Here is a 22,137-nt window from a genome sequence, read left to right on the forward strand (position 1 = left end):
AATTAAACTAGCCTGAGTCCATCTTCAGCATTTTCCTTGTTAAAGGCTTGTGATAATGTCATGCTTACCCCTACCGCAGGTGGTCAGACACTATAGTTGGCTACTGTGTTCTTCACCTATAGCAGCCCACTTTCCCATAAGGCAAGCAGGCCTACCGGTACACAGCTGCCCCCAGGACTTATACACAATAAAATAATGCCTGGCTACCATGCCAGGTAATGCGTGAACTGAGCAAACAGGTATTTGCATTTGGCAGACAGGCAGAGTGGTTCAATGACAGTCCAGGTAAAAGGCAGGCATAGTTCAGAGAACAGTCGTTATCCAATCTAAGGTCATACACAAGGAAGTCAAATCTAGCAGAGCAGAAAATCGGGAAGCTTGGAAAATGTGTTACAAATGCAATATCACCAGCATGAGACTGCAGGTTTGGCTGACTTAAATCAGATCTGGTCTCCACCCAGAGACTGGCTACAATCAATCAATCACCTTGCAGGTGGACAGACAGACAAGGAGAATGCCATAGCCAAAACCAGGATGCTGGAACCAGCAACTATGACAGAGCAGGAGTTCATACGCTCCTAACATAGAGTTTTACAAGCTGCCACCAGCGGAACTGGACGGTGTGCTTTCCTTCACAGTGTGCACCGTGGATGAGTGTGCATGAGGCCTAAAAGGTATTTCCACCTAAAACCAAAGGTTAGGTAATTTGTTGTGCCTTTTTTCTATGACGTGGATACATTCTAGTGCCACACACTTATTTTGGTTCTTACTCTGCTTTAGTAAACAGTAATTAGGCAAATTCACTAGTAAAAACAAACTTTATAAATGTATTTATTACAGGTATTTATATACCTATAATAATATACCTATAATAACCTTTATGCAGCGGAAGCCATCCATTTTGCAGTATGAAATTCACTACAGACATGGTTTCAAGGAAACCTGTCATGAGAGAAAAAAAAAAATGAAGATGCCATTGCTGACATCCCTTCTGCGAATGCTAGATGTCTGTCTGCCATGCTGATGCTTGAGCCATTGACCTGAACAAGGTAAGGCATGCTGACTTTTCTTCTACTAATTTTCTGCACACTTGTTTTGGTTCATGAATCAGGGGTACCAAAGCCAGAGTCAAGCAACAGCAATGGTAACCCATACATTTCTTTATATCAGGGTATACTTTAACAATTGTCATCTAATGCAAAATTGAATGTTCAGCATCTGACAGCAAATGTCAATTAAGCGAAAAACATCTTTTTTTTTTTTGGAGCTTAGAAGATGAATTACCCTAGAGTTCAAAAGTTTGTTTTAAAGTATATATATATATATATATATATATATATATATATATATATATATATATATATATATATATATATATATACACACATACACACATACACACACACACATACACACACAATATCTCACAAAGGTGGATACACCCAGCACATTTACACTGTTATACAAACTGCACACTCACTACTTTACATTGTAGCAAAGTGTAATTTCTTCAGTGTTGTCACATGAAAAGATTAAATTATATATATATATATATATATATATATATATATATATATATATATATATATATATATATACACACATATACACACACACACATGCATACATACATACACACACAGTATGTCACAAAAGTGAGCACATCCCTCACATTTCACGTGACAACCCTGAAGAAATGACACTTTGCTACAATGTAAAGTAGTGAGTGTACAACTTGTATAACCGTGTAAATTTGCTGTCCCCTCAAAATAACTCCACACACAGCCATTAATGTCTAAACCACTGGCAACAAAAGTGAGTACACCCCTGGCAACAAAAGTGAGTACACCCCTAAGTTAAAATGTCCAAATTGGGCCCAAAGTGTCATTATTTTGTGTGGCCACCATTATTTTCCAGCACTGCCTTAACCCTCTTGGGCATGGAGTTCACCAGAGCTTCACAGGTTGCCACTGGAGTCCTCTTCCACTTCTCCATGACGACATCACGGAGCTGGTGGATGTTAGAGACCTTGCCCTCCTCCACCTTCCATTTGAGGATGCCCCACAGATGCTCAATAGGGTTTAGGCCTGGAGAAATGCTTGGCCAGTCCATCACCTTTACCCTCAGCTTCTTTAGCAAGGCAGTAGTCATCTTGGAGGTGTGTTTGGGGTAGTTATGTTGGAATACTGCCATGCGGCCCAGTCTATGAAGGGAGGGGGGATCATGCTCTGCTTCAGTATGTCACAGTACATGTTGCCATTCATGGTTCCCTCAATGAACTGTAGCTCCCCAGTGCCGGCAGCCCAAGACCATGACACTCCCACCACTATGCTTGATTGTAGGCAAGACACCCTTATCTTTGTACTCCCCACCTGGTTGCCACCACACACGCTTGACACCATCTGAATCAAATACATTTATCTTGGTCTCATCAGACCACAGGACATGGTTCCAGTAATCCATGTGCTTAGTCTGCTTGTCTTCAGTAAACTGTTTGCAGGCTTCCTTGTGCATCATCTTTAGAAAAGGCTTCCTTCTGGGATGACAGCCATGCAGACCAATTTGATACAGTGTGCAGCATATGGTCTGAGCACTGACAGGCTGACCTCCCACCCCTTCAACCTCTGCAGCAAAGACAACCTCTGGATATAAAGCGGAGTTCGTGCACTCAACCTCTTTTGGTCGACCATGGCGAGGCCTATTCTGAGTGAAACCTGTCCGGTTAAACTGTTGTATGGTCTTGGCCACCGTGCCATTTTCAGGGTCTTGGCAAACTTCTTATAGCCTATGCCATCTTTATGAAGAGCAACCATTCTTTTTTTCAGATCCTCAGAGAGTTCTTTGCCATGAGGTGCCATGTTGAACTTCCAGTGACCAGTATGAGAGAGTGAGAGCGATAACAACACATTTAACACACCTGCTCCCCATTCACACCTGAGACCTTGTAACACTAACGAGTCACATGACACCGGGGAGGGAAAATGGCTAATTGGGCCCAATTTGGACATATTTACTTAGGGGTGTTCTCACTTTTTTGCCAGCAGTTTAGACATTAATGGCTGTGTGTTGAGTTATTTTGAGGGGACAGCAAATTTACACTGTTATACAAGCTGTACACTCACTACTTTACATTGTAGCAAAGTCTAATTTCTTCAGTGTTGTCACATGAAGAGATATAATAAAATATTTACAAAAATGTGAGGGGTGTACTAACTTTTGTGAGATACTGTGTGTGTATATATAATATATATATATATATATATATATATATATATATATATATACATACATACATATACACACACACACACATATACATACACACACACACACATACATATATACACACACATACATACACTTGTGTGAGATACTGTATATACACACGCATTATATTGTCAAAAGTATTAGGGCGCCTTCCTTTACACGCACGTGGACCTTGCTTTGAGCACTGGTCCTAATTATTTGGTGGAGGGGGGGGGGGGGATTATGGTTTGAGGTTGTTTTCCAGGGCTTGGGCTTGGCCCCTTAGTTCCAGTGAAGCGAACTCTTAAGGCGTCAGCATTTTGGACAATTTCATGCTCCCAACTTTGTAGGAACAGTTTCGGAATGGTCCCTTCCTGTTCCAAAATAACTGCGCACCAGTGCACAAAGCAAGGTCCATAAAGACATGGATGAGCGAGTTTGAGTTGTAGGAACTTGACTGTCCTGCACATAGTCCTGGCCCCAACCCAATAGAACACCTTTGGGATGAATTAGAGCGGAGACTGCAAGCCAGGCCTTCTCGGCCAACATCAGTGCCTGACCTCACAAATGCGCTTGTGGAAGAATGGTCAAACATTCCCATAGACACACTCCTAAACCTTGTGGACAGCCTCCTTCCCAGAAGAGTTGAAGCTGGTATAGCTGCAAAGGATGGGCCAACTCAATATTGAACCCTATGGACTAAGACTGGGATACCATTAAAATTCATGAGCATGTAAAGGCAGGCGTCCCCATACCTTTGACAATATAGTGTGTGTGTATATTATATATACATACATACACACACAGTATATTTTTCTAATCAAAGTGCCATTACATTGATTTAAAATTATTATATTTACATATTAAAATGGTATTATTGTTATTAGCACAGAGCTGCATATCTTGATAAACTGCTTAGGGAAATGAATGACATGTAAGTCATCACGGTTCTTTGCTGACTGGGTTTGTTGAACTTTGAAATTTGCTGCAAGCCATCTGTTGGGTATACCGTATCCTGAACTCCTGCAAATTCAATCATCTGCTTGGCCACAGCAGCATGAACTGGATTCAGCTCCACGGTGAACATCCGAGCTCCAGGCCTCAACAAGCGAGCAATTCGTATGGCAGAATATCCGCAGTATGTACCCAGTTCCAGGATTATTGAAGGATCTGTCTCTTTCACTACTTTGTCCAGGATCAGGCCTGAGAAAACACAAAAGATTCTGATGGTAGCTCTGGCATACAACCCACTTTATACAGGAATTATAGGCAAATGTTATTAACACTCAATCTTATCTATTGAAGAGTAAACATAAAAATGTATCATCACATAACATATCGGTAATTATTGAAGTAATTATTATAAAGAGAAGCATGTCCTGCAACCAGTAGGATGGTCTACATATCTCGGTTGAGAAAGAAAATATATACAAAATAGAACAGTATGAGAACAATGGTGAAGATATAGAGCAGCATCTCATCATAAACAGCAGGTTTGATATGTGAGCACAATATTTTACATTAAGATATCGTAAAATGTGTTGAGAAACACAGTTACTCAGAAAGTGCTGTGTCAGAGGCGTAACTACAGGGGTTGCAGTTGCAACCGGGCCCCATGCTCCAGGGGGCCTGTGCAGCTCCCCTGTACACCTGGATAGAAGGGGCGGCAGGGGCAGCATTTAGAGAAATCACTGTCCTCCTTTTTCCTCCTGTAGCTGCAGGATTGTTGCTTGAGTATTGTATTGAGTATTGTTGCGAGTTTAAAAGGCATTTGTCTTCTTAGGTGCAGGGGTAGTATTATTTGCTAGGATCCGGTGCCACTGGTAATGTGTCTGTGATGTTTACATCTTTAAATTTTTTGATAAAAGTAATTTAAAATAATTTCCTTATCTGTGACAAAGCTATTCAAAATGATTCTTCGTACAATATAATCTTATAATCTTTTTGCCTACAGTGTGTGTTGTCTGTTTAATTGCTGACCTACCCCTAAACAGAACAGTGAGAAGGGGGCATGGAATAATTATATTGATATTATATAAAATGTCCGTATTATTATTTGTAAAATCACCCCCCCCCCCCATTTTCATACACCATAGCAGCCCCGGGCACGTGATTCGCATCCAAGGTGTTGGGTTATATAAGTGGTATGTACGTACAATACCATAGCGACCCAGGGCATGTGATCTGCAGCCATTTTGCTGGGTAATCTTTGTTGTATATGTGTACAATGCCATAGTTCTTATTTCATATGACTAGCTAAGTTCTTATATTTTTGTTTAAGTTTTATCTTTATTTCATTTTCATTTACAGAAGTTTTAGTCAGAAGAAAGTTAACGTTTACCAAAGTTAACCCTGTCTATACTGTGTTGTCAGTTCTCATTACCAGTTATAAACTAGATTTGAATACCGTTGGGGAGATTTACTAAAACTGGTGCACAAAGAATCTGGTGCTGCTGAGCATAGTATCCAATCAGCTTCTTGGTTTTATTACCAAGGATTAATTGAACAAGCTGAAGTTGAAAGCTTTTTGGGTACTATGCACAGCTGCACCAGATTCTTTGTGCACCAGTTTTAGGTAGATCTCCCCCACGGTGTTCAAATCTAGTTGACAACTCATAATGAGATCTGACAACACAGTATAGACAGGGTTACATTTTGGTAAACATTAACTTTCTAACTCCTTCTGCATAGCAGACTAAAACTTCTGTTTTGGAGTTTTCTTCAGAGCCCTGTGCCGTGACCGGCAGCTCCGGCGTGCATGCGCAGGAGTGACATCACGCGGCTCCCACAGACCCGGAAGGCAGACCGGCAAAGATGGATGTGGCCTCCAGCGAGAAGAACTAGGGGGTTTGTTTGCAGGCGTCACATAATGTGCTTGTATGCCTTGAATACTAGCACATTATGCCTTTACTTTGCAGGTAAAAAAAATAAACAGACTTTACTGCCTCTTTAAATTATTTTAGGTATGTTGTCGAGGGGAACACATAGCAAACATGTTAATGGGGTTTTCTCAAATTTGACTGCAGAAGTGTACACTTTAAGACCGCATTCACACTAGTCCGACTTGGACCGCTACTTGTCAGCCTGACAAGTCGCGGTCCGTCACGCTCCCATTGTGCGGTACAGGAGCCGTTCTAATAGGAGCGACACAAGTCGATCCGACTTAGAAAAAGGGTCCTGTACTACTTCGGTGCGACCTGGAGGCGACTTGCATAGACATTCATTTTATGAAGTCCGTGCAAGTCGCGCCAAAGTCGCACTGCACGCAACTTCACAGGTCGCCCCCGAAGTCGGAGCGACGTAGTATGACCCGGCACTGAAGGTAATCTGTCGCTAAAGAAAAAATATCTGCAGGTATAAATAGAGGCACACTGTCATTATGAGCGAATCCTTATAGGTGAATGTACTGTTGAAGCTTGCCACTAGCCCTCCCATTCCTTTTGGACTATGAGAGTGCTGCCTCACTGGCCTATAGAAATAAGTAGGAAGCTAGAAAGGGTGGAAAGCTTCAGCATTGTCAAGAAATGCCAAAGACTTGCCTATCAGCGCTAGTGCGCTACATAATTACATAGTTAGCGAGGTTGAAAAAAGACACCGTCCATCCAGTTCAACCTATATTGAGTGAGTGTGTGTGTTTGCTGTTAATAGTAAATCGTATACTCCTGTATGCTGTGGTTGTTAAAGTGCCCATCTAATAGTAAAAGTTAAATAAAATAAACGTTTTTTGAAACTATTGATGCTCCCTGCTGATACCACTGCTTGTGGAAGACAGTGGCGGCTGGTGCTCAAAATTTTTGGGGGGGGGGGCGCAAAAAAGAAAAAATTTAATAGGCATTGCTTTGCGGCAAAAAACGCGGTAAAAAAATTGCGTGACTTTGAGGTCACAAAAGTGTGAAAGGGACCTTCAGTAATCAAGGTACAGTGCCTTGAAAAAGTATTCATAGTCACCCCTTGAAATAATCCACATTTTGTCATGTTAACCTACGTCCAGCATGTAACAATGAACGCGGGGCGAAGATCTAATTGGATGATACGCGAACGGGATGTGGAGCTGCCTGTCACCCACTGCCATCCTCATATGTCTATGAAGCCGGAAGCCGCAGCTAGTGTGTATGCACCGCTCATGCCATCCGATTCATTGTTACATGCTGGATTTTATCATCTTAATGTGACTGGCTTTTATGTGTTCTTAAATAAACGTTTTTAAACAGTGAGCACTTAGATCCTGCCCCTGTTCTTTTTATACTATATGGTCATGGCCGGAGTGTGCAGTCTGTGAGGAGATTCCCGTATCAGGAAGTGGCTATCTGGAACCTAATGTGGGAGTCCTTTCTGCCATCTGGATATCTTTCATTCAGGCGCTCATTGATTGAGATAAGGTGAGCGCGGTGCATATCACACCAGTGGAGGGTTCCTTTTGTTTTCCATTTCCCACGTGCACCTCTTGGATCTTTTGGACTTTACTATTAATTTTAAAATTGTGCTGCACTTTTGGTTTATGGAATATTAAAGAGGAGTTCCACCCATTTATTAAGTTGAGATATATGTAATCCCCTTTAAATTCGCTTTTACCAATGCAAACTATTTTTTTATTTTTTTTATTCACTTCCGGGTCATGCCGCCTATAGGCGATTACATCACTAGGCGATTCGCAAGGGCTTCTGGGATAGCGGCGTCATGTATCCCAGCAGCCCTTGCGAATCGCCTAGTGACAAAACCTCACGTTATTGCCAGACCAGCATCAACTGTTCTCAGGGATGTATTGCATTCAGTCTACACTCCACCCCGCCCGCTTCCTCTCAGTAAGCGCGGACTGAAAGCATTACATCCCGTAGAGCTCACTGAGAGGAGGCAGGTGGAGGTGGGGCGGAGCGCGGACTAAGTGCAATACATCCCTGAGAACAGCTGATGCTGGTCTGGCAATAACACGAGATTTCGTCACTAGTCGATTCGCAAGGGCTGCTGGGATACATGATGCCGCTATCCCAGGAGCCCTTGGGAATCGCCTAGTGACGTAATCACCTATAGGTGGCAGGACCCGGAAGTGCGGCTGAAAAAAGAAGAAAAATGGTATTTCCTTTCAAAAAAGAAAAAAAAAAATAGTTTGCATTGGTAAAAGCATATTTAAAGGGGATTACATAATTCTCAACTAACAAAATGGGTGGAACTCCACTTTAAAGAACTATAGTGCATTAAATGCACCCTTCATGAATGTACACCTGCTCTGGTAAAATGTTTGGAGCCCATATGTTTTCCCTTAGTAAACGTCCCACATGCTTACCAAGTTCAAGATGATCAATGCTGACTGAGTTGAAATTGATGCAGTCACAGTCTCACAGTCACAGATCACTCCACACTCCAGCCCAGGCGAGAGACAAAGGCATCTGCTGGGCTCTGGGGTGAAGCGGCAGAAAGCAGAGAGTGACGCCCCGCCCAAGCACCGCCCCTACGACATCGGACGTCCTGATTGGTCCAAACTGGACCAATCACAGGAAGGCAAATTTGGGAAACGCTAGTGGGAGTGTTCGGGCGCATCGCTCTGCACCCTGAGGACACACCAGAAGGCTGCCAATCGGCTAGAGAGAAAAAAAGCACATGATGCAAAAACCCCCACCGCTCCCATAGACAGCAATGTGTCCGGCGCCCCTGGCATTGAAAGATACACTTTTTTTTTAAGATGCTGCATTTTACTGTGTGTGACTAGCCTGGGGGGGGGGGGGGTGGCGCCCCTGCGCCCCCTATTGACCAGCCACCACTGGTGGAAGAGAATTCCCCATCCTTACCACTCTGGCGGTAAAGAACCCTTTACGCAGTTTAAGGGTAAACTTTTCTTTTCTAATTTTAGTAAATGACCACGGGTCTTTAAATCACTGAAAAGTTTGTTCCCTATGCTAGGGTCACCAGTACAGTATTTGTACATTGATATCATATCCCCTCTCAAACATCTCTTCTCCAGAGAGAATAAGTTCAATGCTTGCAGTCTTTCCTCATAGCTAAAGTCCTCCATTCCCCTAATTATGTTTGTGGCCCTTCTCTGGACTCTCTCCAGTTCCAGCACATCCTTCCTGAGGACCAGTGCCCAAAACTGGACGGCATACTCGAGATGCGGCTGGACCAGAGTCTTGTAGAGTGGGAGAATTATCGTTTTAGCTCTGGAGGAGTGAATCCCCTTTTTTATACATGCGAATATTCTGTTGGCTTTGCTTGCAGCAGATTGACATTGCATGCCATTGCTGAGCTTGTTATCTACTAGGACCCCCCAGGTCCATTTCCATCTTAGATTCCCCCAGAGGTTTTCTCCCTAGCGAGTAACTTGCGTTTGTATTTCTGACACCCAAATGCATTACCTTACATTTTTCAACATTAAACCTCACTTGGCATGTAGTTGCCCACCCCATTATTTTGTTCAGGTCTTCTTGTAAGGTTTCCACGTCCTGTATAGAAGATATTGCCCTGCTTAGCTTAGTGTCATCCGCAAATACTGAGATTGTGCTGGTTATCCCATCCTCTAGGTCGTTTATGAATAAATTGAACAGGATTGGTCCCAGGACAGATCTTTGGGGGGACCCCACTTTCCACACCCGACCAATCTGAGTACGTCCCATTTATTGCCAACCTCTGGACTCTCACCTGGAGCCAGTTTTCAATCCAGGTACTCACCCTATGGTCCATACCTACGTACTTTAGTTTGTACAGTAAGCATTTGTAGGGAACTTTAACAAATGCCTTTGCAAAGTCAAGATACATGACTACATCTACTAGCTTTCTTTTATCTAGATGGCAGCTCACTTCTTCATAGAAGGTTAATAGATTTGTCTGGCAAGAACGATTCTTCATAGATCTATGCGGATTACTACTGATGATACTGTTTTTATTACTAAAATCTTGTATATAGTCCATTATCATCCCCTCCAATAACTTGCACACCATTGAGTTGAGGTTAGGTTAAGCGGCATGTAGGTCTCAGGGATATAGCACAGCCCTTTTTAAAATATTGGTGTCACATTGGCTTTTCTCCAATCAGCTGGTACCATTCCCGTCACTAAACTGTCCTTAAAAATTAGGAACAATGGTCTGGCTATCACCTGGCTGAGTTCCTTAAGGACACTCGGGTGCAAGTCATCTGGTCCCGGTGACTTTTTAGAGTCTAGTTCTGAGTCTGTCTTCTTTTAACCATGAGAGTGCTTCCTGTGACGTGTTATTAACTTTAAAATTACAGTCTAGGTTACTGTATCCCCCCCAATTCTTTTGTGAAGACTGAGGAGAAGAATTTATTCAGGAACCTCTGCCTTCTCTCTGTCCTTTATAGCCAGATTCCCTTCATAATCCTTCATGGGGCCAATATGTTCTGGCCTCACTTTCTTACTTTTTATATACTTAACCGGTTGCCGACCGCCGCACGACTATATACTGCGGCGGTCAGCCCCGGCCAGGCAGAGTGACGTAGCGGTACGTCACTAGCCTTCGCCGCTCTGGCGCGCGCGCGCGCGCACCCGCGGTCCCGCCGATGACTCGATTGGGTTCAGAACCGATCAGTCATCAGGTCCAGGCCAATCATTTTTGGTCTGGACCTGTTGATCGGTCCTGCCCAATCAGATCTCCCTCTAAGCCTGTGAAATGTAAACACAGGCTTAGAGGAGATGTGCCCTCCCCTCCCAACGGTCTTTTTGGATCCAGCGTGAGAGGAGAGCACATCTAATTGTAAGTACAGCACCAAGCACGTACATACACACTTAGATAGGCACATTTCACCCCCGATCGCCCCCCCAATTAACCCCTACAGCACCTGACACAACACACACTATATACAGCATATAGCATATACCTATATACCTGTATAAGTGTGATTTGTGAACAGGTGTAGCCCTTGCGACCCCCCCTTTTCCACTCAAATTACCCCCCACCCCCCCCTAATAAAGATTTAACCCACTGATCTCCCCTGACCCCCCCCTGATCACCGCCGTTAACCCCTACACCCTCTGTCACATCAGCACTAATACAAACGCAATATACGGTGTTATTGTATTTTTGTATTAGTGTGATTGTGATCAGAATTAGCGCAGGCGACTAAGTTTCTGTCCCAAGAAGGTTTAGGGTCCCCGCCACCCGCCCAATAAAGATTTAAGCCCCTGACCCCCCCCTGATCACCCCTACACCCCCTGCCATAACACACACCGTATACAGTATATAGCATTTTGCTATATACCCGTATAAGTGTGATTTGTGGTCAGGTCTAGCGCTTGCGACCCCCTTTTTTCCACTTGAATTACCCGCCACCCCCCCCTAATAAAGATTTGAGCCCCTGATCTCCCCTGACCCCCCCCTGATCACCGCTAGTTAACCCCTACACCCTCTGTCACATCAGCACTAATACAAACGTAATATACTGTGTTTTTGTATTTTTGTATTAGTGTGATTGTGATCAGAATTAGCGCAGGCGACTAAGTTTGTGTCCCAAGGAGGTTTAGGGTCCCCGCCACCCGCCCAATAAAGATTTAATCCCCTGATCCCCCCCTGATCACCCCTACACCCCCTGCCACAACGCACACTGTATACAGTATATAGCATTTTCTATATACCCGTATAAGTGTGACTTGTGACCAGGTTTAGCGCTTGCCACCGTTCCTTTTATCCTTAGGATACCCGCCAGTCCCTTCCAATAAAGATTTAAACCCCTGATCCCCCCCTGATCACATCCCGTTAACCCCTACACCCTCTGTCACATTAGCACTAATACACACATAATATACTGTTTTTACTGTATTTTTGTATTGGTGTCATTGTGACTTGAGGTTGCTCTAGCTAGCTAGTTTCTTTCCCAAAGGAGGTTTAGGGTCTCCGCCACCCCCCCCCCAGATCCCCGGCGCATAGTTTAGAAGTAACCCCTTGATCACCACACACGCACGCACGCACCTACACTTCCATTTCTAGTATAGTGTTTGAACAGATCAATATCTGATCTGATCAGAGCTATACTAGCGCCCCCATAGTTTAGGGTTCCCAAAACGCGGTGTTTGCACGATCAGCACTGATTCCGGCCAGCACCTGCGTTTAACCCTTTCACCCAGGTAAGTGTAGTAATCAATAGATTACTGTCACTTACAAAAAACACAAGACACAAAACCGCTGTGTTAGCAGAGTCAGGCCTGATCCCTGCTAGCATTAGCAGTTTTTTTGGTAGCGCTTGAAATAGTCTTCGACAACCAGGTGCTTTTATTACCTGTGAGTCGCATCACTGTACGGGTAAATTTAGTTACCAAAATGTCTAAACGTTCGTACAGTGATGAAGCTATTTACAGTATAATGTCCATGTCAGGTGAGAGCGATGGGGAAGCCTCACCGGCAGAATCAGGGTCAGTATACGAACCAGATGACAGCAGCGGCTCCCTGACAGACAGCTCCGACGACAGATGGGTCCCTGTTAGACCCAGGCGTACCCGACCCCATTCTGGTGTTGTTGAAATGCAGGAATCGCAGGGTGCTCGTATGGAGCAGAGTGTGGGTACTAGTGCCGCTCAGCCTTCTGGCGACCTGGCAAGCGCCAGCGGCCTAGTACAACCTGGACCTAGTACAACCAGCACTGCAGTAAGACCTGGTGACGTGGCGAGTCCCCTAAGTGCAGTTGAAGCTGGTGCGGTGGCTAGCACAAGTAGTGGCCCGCAGCCACCGCGTATTCGAAGACAGGCCCGTAGAGCCCATAGTGCCCTCCCTGATGCGCTGGCATATCCCAATTGGCAACCCACTGATTCTACAGCGCCAGTACTTCCCCCATTCACCGCCCAACCTGGAATCCACGTGGAGACAGCTGGTTTTACGCCCCTGAACTTTTTTGAGCTGTTCTTCACGGAAGATCTTTTCAGATCTATTGTGGATCAATCAAATTTATATGCTCAACAATTTATCGCCGCCAACCCAAATTCGCACCTTGCCAGACGATTCGGCTGGAATCCTATAACGGTTTCCGAATTTAAGATCTTTCTGGGCCTTTCCCTCCACATGGGCATAACTAAACAAAGTGAATTGCGGCTATATTGGTCCACTAGCCCAGCTCACCATATGCGCATGTACTCTGCCTCCATGTCCAGGGGGAGATACGAGCAAATTCTGCGATTTATGCATTTCAGCGACAATGAAATCTGTCGTCCTCGGGGAGACCCTGCATACGATCGGCTCCACAAAATTCGGCCCCTCATAGACCACTTCAATCAGCGGTTTGCAGCCTTGTTTACCCCCGAACAAGTTGTCTGCATTGACGAGTCCCTGATTAAATTTACTGGCCGTCTTGCTATCAAACAGTACCTCCCCAGCAAGCATGCCAGATACGGGGTCAAGTTGTATAAGCTCTGTGACAGGGCCACAGGCTATACAGTTAATTTCCGTGTCTATGAGGGAAAAGATAGCACTGTGGAGCCCCCGAACTGCCCAGACTACATAGGGAGCAGCGGTAAGATTGTTTGGGAATTGGTGTCACCCTTATCCGGAAAGGGGTACCATTTGTACGTGGACAATTTTTACACAAGCGTGCCACTATTTAGTCACCTGCTTGATTTACAAATTGGCGCATGTGGCACCGTGCGACCTAATCGCCGGGGCTTCCCCCAACGGCTTGTAAATTCCCGTCTTAGTCGGGGGGCGAGAGCCTGCTTGAAAACGGACAAATTACTTGCGGTGAAGTGGAAGGATACACGGGATGTTTATGTTCTGTCCTCCCTTCACGCAGACACGACAGTCCAAATCCCTACGGCAACTGGCGTTATGGAGAAACCCCTCTGTGTCCACGAATATAACCTTAACATGGGAGGGGTGGACCTTAACGACCAGCTTTTGGCGCCGTATTTAGTTGCCCGTAAAGCCAGACGCTGGTACAAAAAAGTGTCTGTTTACCTTTTCCAATTGGCTATGCTGAACGCCTTTGTCCTATACAGGGCGTCAGGACGAACTGGACCCTTCCGGGAATTCCAGGAAGCGGTCATCCTTGCCTACCTGTACCCAGGAGGCATGCCTGCCCAACTTCCCCTTCCAGATGCAGTGAGCCGGCTGCATGAGAGGCATTTTCCTTATGCCCTCCCGAGTACCCCTACCCAAATACGACCCCAAAGACGATGTCGTGTCTGTAGCAGGCGGGGATTTAGGCGTGACACCCGTTATTATTGTCCCAAATGTCCTGACCATCCTGGTCTCTGCATCGGGGAATGTTTTGAGCGCTACCATACACTAGTGGAGTATTAGTGTAGGGTACAGCACGACACAGTGTAGGGCACATAAACACAGGGTCTCGAAGGATGTTGGATGTCCATCGACATTTTGAGAGACCCAAGCTGGAAGAGAAGATCGCAGAAGATCGCACTCCCTCCCAAATCAAGAAATAAAGGAACAGTTAGAAAGTAAAATAAAAGGATCCAAAAACTGTTGTGGTGTCAGTAATTTTATATGTCCTTCTACTCCTTCCTACTATACTTTTTTCAATGTCCTTTGTTTGTTTTTTCATTCTTTTGTGACCTGTTTCTCTTGCAGGTAATTGTCGGCTACCACGCATTGATTTTATATATTCTGACACAAACAGTGTTTGCGCTCAGCATACATGGATACCTTTGCTGATAGCAGCTGTGGTGATTTTCTGATTTCAGCACTGCAGTTAAAATCTTATTTTGGTATACGTGGATAGCGCCGTGTATACCCATCATTAAATTCAGTGGGTGGTTGTTTGGGCGGTTAATGATGAGAATCCAAAAACTTTTGTTGTGTCAGTCATTTTATATGTCCTACTCTTCCTAATGTACTTTTTTTTTAATGTACTTTGTTTGTTTTTTCATTCTTTTGTGACCTGTTTCTCTTGCAGGTAATTGTCGGCTACCACGCATTGATTTTATATATTCTGACACAAACAGCGTTTGCGCTCAGCATATATGGATACCTTTGCTGATAGCAGCTGTGGTGATTTTCTGATTTCAGCACTGCAGTTAAAATCTTATTTTGGTATACGTGGATAGCGCCGTGTATACCCATCATTAAATTCAGTGGGTGGTTGTTTGGGCGGTTAATGATGAGAATCCAAAAACTTTTGTTGTGTCAGTCATTTTATATGTCCTACTCTTCCTAATGTACTTTTTTTAATGTACTTTGTTTGTTTTTTCATTCTTTTGTGACCTGTTTCTCTTGCAGGTCCCTCGTCGGCTACCACGCATTGATTTTATATATTCTGACACAAACAGTGTTTGCGCTCAGCATATATGGATACCTTTGCTGATAGCAGCTGTGGTGATTTTCTGATTTCAGCACTGCAGTTAAAATCCTATTTTGGTATACGTGGATAGTGTCGTGTATACCCATCATTAAATTCAGTGGGTGGTTGTTTGGGCGGTTAATGATGAGTAATACTACGCATTATTCCTGTGCTGATTTCTGATAGGTTCTCTTTTTTTCCGTTCAGCCCACAGGCTGCATGAAAAAAAAAAAACCTATATGCCAAACAAGGACCAGCAATGTACTGGTACGTTGCTGGACTTTGAGTGGTTGTACCAGGATGATGCCTGCAGATTTAGGCATCATCTTGGTATCGTTTTTTACAGCCAGCGGTCGGCTAACATGTAAAAGCAATCCTAGCAGGTAATTGGCCGCTAGACTGCTTTTACATGCAGTGGGAGGGGTCTCCCCCCCCCCCACCGCCGCCTTCCGCAGCCTTCCGTGGTTTTTCTCGGGCTCTCCTGTCCCACCGGTTAACCCGAGAGTGCAGCCGGTGGTTCAGTTATCTAACCATAGAGCTAATTGAAGATTAGAATGGCTCCAATCATCTCTATGGCCTAAGATGCCGGAGGCTACGAGCATTTCATGACTTCTTTTTCGCCAGAAATAAACAGGGCCATTGGGAAATTGGGAAAGTATTTTATCACACCAATTTTGGCGTGGTCAGATACATTAAGGTCAGAGGAGAGATCTAGAGTATAAAAGACCCCAATTTTTTTAAAAAAGAGTACCTGTCACTACCGATTGCTATCATAGGGGATATCTAAATTCACTGTGATAACAATAAAAATGATTTAAAAAAAAAAAATTAAAGGAAAGGTGTCAAAATAACATAAAAAAGCAAAAAAAAAAAAAAAAAAATTGAGCCCCCCCCCTTTCCCCCCGTGCTTGCACGCAATGGCACACGCAAGCGTTGGTCTAGTGTCATATGTAAACCGCAATTTCAGCATGCATGTGAGGTATCGCCGCGATCGCCAGATCGAGTGCAGTAATTTTTGCAGTAGACCTCCTCTGTAAGTCTAAAGTGGTAACCTGTAGAGACTTTTAAAGTTTTTAAAAATGTACGTACGTTGTTGCCGCTGCGCAGGCGTGCGCAATTTTTAAAGCATGTCATGTCAGGTGTCTATGAACTCGGCATAAGATCATCTTTTAAATTTTACCAAAAAAATTGGAATTATATAGTGTATTTGTGAAATAAATTTAAAAAAAATGTATTTTTTTCGCAAAAATTGCGTTTGGAAAATCTGTGCGCAAATACCGTGTGACAAAAAAATTTGCAACATCCCCCATTTTATTCTATAGGGCCTCTGCTTTAAAGAAATATATAATGTTTGGGGGTTCAAAGTAATTTTCTAGTAAAAAAAAAATATTTTTTCATGTAAACAAAAAGGCACAGAAAAGGCTTGGTTTTCAAGTGGTTAGAAGAGTGGGTGATGTGTGGATAAGATTGAGCATAAAATGCCGGGACAGTTCAAACACCCCCCAAATGACCCCTTTTTGAAAAGTAGACACCCAAAGCTATTTGCTGAGAGGCATGGTGAGTCCATGGAATATTTTATATTTTGCTACAAGTGTCGGGAAAATTATTATTTCTTTTTTTTTTGTTGTTTTTTTACAGAAAGTTGTCACTAAATGATATATTGCTCACACATGCCATGTGTATATGTGAAATGACACCCCAAAATACATTCTGCTGCTTCTCCTGAGTACAGGGATACCCCATGTGTGAGACTTTTTGGCAGCGTAGCTGTGTACGCGCCCCCGAAAACCAATCCACATCTTCAGGTTTTCTAATGGCGTAAATTGCTGATTTTACCCCTGACTACCTGTCACAGTTTCAGAGGCCCTGAAATTTCAAGATAGCACAAAACCCCCCCAAATGACCCCATTTTGCAAAGTAAACACTCCAAGCTATTGGCTGAGAAGCATGGTGAGTCCATGGAATAGTTTATATTTTGCCACAAGTTTCGGGAAAATAATTTTTTTTTTTTTTTTAACACAAAGTTGTCAGTAAATGATATAATGCTCACGCATGCCATGGGTATATGTGAAATGACACCCCAAAATACATTCTGCTGCTTCTCCTGAGTACAGGGATACCCCATGTGTGAGACTTTTTTGCAGTCTAGCCGAGTACAGGACCCCGAAAACCAACCTCCACTTTCAGGCTTTCCAAGGGCGTAAATTGTTGATTTCACTCCTGACTACCTATCACAGTTTCGGAGGCCCTAAAATTCCAAGATAGCACAAAACCCCCCCAAATGACCCAATTTTGCAAAGTAGACACTCCAATCTATTTGCTGAGAGGCATGGTGAGTATTTTGCAGCTCTCATTTTTTTTGGAAAATGAAGAAAAAACAGGAAAATGCATTTTTTTTCCTCTTTTTTCAATTTCCAAAACTTTGTGACAAAAAGTGAGATCTGCAAAACACTCAACATGCCTCTCTGCAAATAGCTCAGGGTGTCTACTTTCCAAAATGGGGTCATTTGGGGGGGTTTTGTGCTATCTTGGAATTTTAGGGCCTCCGAAACTGTGATAGGTAGTCAGGAGTGAAATCAACAATTTACGCCCTTGGAAAGCCTGAAAGTGGAGGTTGGTTTTCGGGGTCCTGTACTCGGCTAGACTGCAAAAAAGTCTCACACATGGGGTATCCCTGTACTCAGGAGAAGCAGCAGAATGTATTTTGGGGTGTCATTTCACATATACCCATGGCATGTGTGAGCAATATATCATTTACTGACAGCTTTGTGTAAAAAAAAAATAAATATATATATATATATATATATATTTCCCGGAACTTGTGGCAAAATATAAAATATTCCATGGACTCACCATGCCTCTCAGCAAACAGCTTGGGGTGTCTACTTTCCAAAATGGGGTCATTTGGGGGGGTTTTGTGCTATCTTGGAATTTTAGGGCCTCCGAAACTGTGATAGGTAGTCAGGAGTGAAATCAACAATTTACGCCTTTGGAAAGCCTGAAAGTGGAGGTTGGTTTTCGGGGTCCTGTACTCGGCTAGACTGCAAAAAAGTCTCACACATGGGGTATCCCTGTACTCAGGAGAAGCAGCAGAATGTATTTTGGGGTGTCATTTCACATATACCCATGGCATGTGTGAGCAATATATCATTTACTGACAGCTTTGTGTAAAAAAAAAAAATATATATATATATATATATATATTTCCCGGAACTTGTGGCAAAATATAAAATATTCCATGGACTCACCATGCCTCTCAGCAAATAGCTTGGGGTGTCTACTTTCCAAAATGGGGTCATTTGGGGGGGTTTTGTGCTATCTTGGAATTTTAGGGCCTCCGAAACTGCGACAGGTAGTGCAGAGGTGACATGAACAATTTACGCCATTAGAAAACCTGAGAGTGTTGATTGGTTTTCGCGGTCCTGTACACAGCTAGGCTCCCAAAAAGTCTCACACATGGGGCATCCCCATACTCAGGAGAAGCGGCAGAATGTATTTTGGGGTGTCATTCCACATATACCCATGTCATGTGTGAGAAATTTATCTTTTAGTGACAACGTTGTGTAAAAAAAAAAAATTAAAAAAAAAAATTGTAATTTTCCCGAAACTTGTGGCAAAATATAAAATATTCCATGGACTCACCATGCCTCTCAGCAAACAGCTTGGGGTGTCTACTTTCCAAAATGGGGTCATTTGGGGGGGTTTTGTGGTATCTTGACATTTCAGGGCCTCCTAAACCGTTATAGGTAGTGAGAAAATGCAATGAAAAATGTACGCCCTTTGAAATTCTGATGGTGGTGATTTGTTTTCCGGCTCCCGTACACAGCTACGCTCCCAAAAAGTCTCACATATGTGGTATCCCTGTACTCAGGAGAAGCAGCAGAATATATTTTGGGGTGTAATTACACATATACCCATGGCATGTGTGAGCAATATATCATTTCAATGACAACTTTGTGTAAAAAAAAAAAAAAAAAAATTTTTTTAGTCATTTTTCAAACACCTGTGACAAAAAAATAAAATATTCAATGAGCTCAACATGCCTCTCAGAACATTCCTTAGGATGTCTACTTTCCAAAAAGTGGTAGTTTGGGGGGGTTTTGTACTGCCCCGCCATTTTAGCACTTCATGAAATGAGATAGGCAGTCAGAAATTAAAGCTTCGTAAATTTCAGTATTTACACCATAGTTTGTAGACGCTATAACTTTTGCGCAAACCAATAAAAATACGCTCATTGATTTTTTTTTTGTCAAAGACATGTAGCTAAATATATTTTGGCCAAAAAAAATGACATAAATTGAGTATATTGGATATTTTTTAAAAGACAAAGTTGAAAATGTCATTTTTTTGCAAAATTTTCGCTCTTTTTTTATTAATATCGCAAAAAATAAAAAGCGCAGAGGTGATCAAATGCCACCAAAAGAAAGCTCTGTTTGTGGGAAAAAAAAGGACGTAAATTTCGTTTAGGTACAGCATTGCATGACCGAGCAATTATCAGTTAAAGTCACGAAGTGCCAAGTTGAAAAAAGGGGTCTGGTCCTTTAGCAGCCAAATCCTCCGGGGCTTAAGTGGTTAAAGAACTTCTTGGGGTTTTTTTTTTTTTTTTTTTTACTCTTGTGTATGTGCATTTCATGTTCTATCTTAGCCGCCTTGATTGCACTCTTACATTTTTTTATTGCATTCTTTGTAATGCTGCCAATGACCCTCAGCTTTCTATTTCTTGAAGGCCTTTTCTTTTGTTTTTATATGCATTTTTACATTGGAGTTTAGCCACCCAGGGTTTATTTTACCTCTTTTAAATGTATTCCCTGTCAGAATGCACTGGCCAATACCCTTATTAAGTATGTTCTTAAAGCACTCCCATTTTAACGCAGTGTTCTTTGTTCCCAGGATTCTATTCAATTTAATATTGTCTAGCATAGAGCACAGTTTAGGGAAGTTGGCTCTTTTGAAGTTCAGTGTCTTTGTATTACCCTTATGTTTCCTATTTCTGTGATCTATCTTAAAACGAATTGACCTGTGGTCACTGTTTCCTAAGTTGCCCCTTATTTCTACATACGCAATTGGGTCTGTATTACTCGTAATCAGTAGGTCTAGTAACGCATTGTTTCACGTTGGTGCGTTCACCATCTCACCCATTAAATTGTCCTGCAAAACATTTAGGAAATGGCGAGCCTTAGACTAATGTGTGGTTCCTTCTGCCCAGTCTATATCTGGATAATTAAAATACCACATTATAATTTCCCATCTTTGCTGCCATTCCAAGCTGTGATAGGAGGTCCGCCTCCCCCTCCTCCCTCTGGCTAGGTGGCCTATAGTATGTGCCCAATATTACTTCCCCTTAGTTTCTTTTCTTTGAAGCTCTACCCATAGGGATTCCACCTCCTCCCTAGCTCCATTTGTGATATTGTCCCTCATATTCACTTGCACATTGTTCTTGATATAGGCATACCCCTCCCCCTTTTTTACTCTCCTTATCTGTGCGATAAAGAGAATACCCCTAAATGGTTGCCAGCCAATCATGGGAGCCGTCAGACCAAGTTCTTGAAATTCCCACAAAATCTAAATCCTCCTCATACATAGCAGCTCTAGTACTCCTATCTTGTTAGCCAATCTTCTAGCATTAGTATACAAACCTCGTAATATTGTCTGGTTGCATACTATACCCTTGTTAGATATTATGAGACTGCATTTTGGATTTGTCTACCTTGGGTTCTGGATCTCTGGCCACCCTACCACTAATGCCCTCAATATTGCCTGCTGAATCCTGTTCCCTGCTGGCTAGCTCTAAATCTGGACCCTCCCCCCCATCACCTAGTTTAAAAGTCCCTCTAACTTTTCGGCAATCTTCTCTCCCAGTAGGCAGCAACCAAATGAAAGGTTGGCCCAGTTCTCCAGGAACCCAAACCCCTCCTTTCTAAAGCTGCCAGGGATTCAGCTTTACAAGCTCACTGCAGGTATGTGTAGGCACCTTTAGGTTCCCAATAGAATGTGGAAAATAGGCAGAGGAGAATACAGAGTGCACTGCAACAGTGTGATGATGTGCACTCAGCAAGCAACTTAAAAAAGTTGCATTAGACTAGGTTCATACTTAGGCCTCATGTACACTGCTGCTGATAAACAGACGTTTAGGAGCAGTTGGACATTTTTTTCAGCAGCCCCTGAAATCTCCTCTATGTTATCTTATCTGTATATGTACACTGAGTAGTTTAGAGGCAGTTGAGTTTAGTGGCATTTTTTTGAAAGCATAAAATTGCGTTCAAATTGGCATTTGAAACGCCAAATGGTTGGAACAGCGTGCAAACACATTGAAACGTGGTAAAACGTGTTTTTATTTAAAGGTGTTTTTAATGCGGAAACATTTGTGACCATTTGCAACATGGGAAAAACGAGAGAGGAGAGGGAGAGAGAGATTTTTCCTGCATTGTAGGCATTTGGGAGGGTATACTGATCAGTACAATCTGTTATCTAGGAAAAACGCTTATAAACGAAAACGCACATGAACGCCGCTAAACACGGCATGTAAAAGTGGCAAAACTGATGTTTTTAAAATGTCGGTTACTAGCTGTCAAGTTCCAGCATTCAGAAGAGGTTTTCAAATGTCCTGTGTACATAAAGTTCCCTGCAGCATTGCATTTTCAGATACATGGGGGTGCCATCAAAAATGG

At 43.0% G+C, this 22,137-nt stretch overlaps 1 protein-coding gene across 1 annotated transcript in view; it reads right to left on the bottom strand.

Annotated features, from left to right (window-relative positions):
- The window catches only part of LOC309563784 (catechol O-methyltransferase-like), a 63,159-nt gene that overhangs the window by 19,420 nt on the left and 21,602 nt on the right, over window positions 1-22,137 (bottom strand). The window contains exon 2 of the mRNA XM_082268394.1: window positions 4,256-4,449. Coding sequence (XP_082124520.1) covers window positions 4,256-4,449 — 194 coding nt within the window. The remainder of the gene's footprint in view (window positions 1-4,255; window positions 4,450-22,137) is intronic.

The sequence above is a fragment of the Pelophylax lessonae genome (genome assembly GCF_965119305.1).
Source record: "Pelophylax lessonae genome assembly, chromosome: 1".
NCBI lineage: Eukaryota > Metazoa > Chordata > Amphibia > Anura > Ranidae > Pelophylax > Pelophylax lessonae.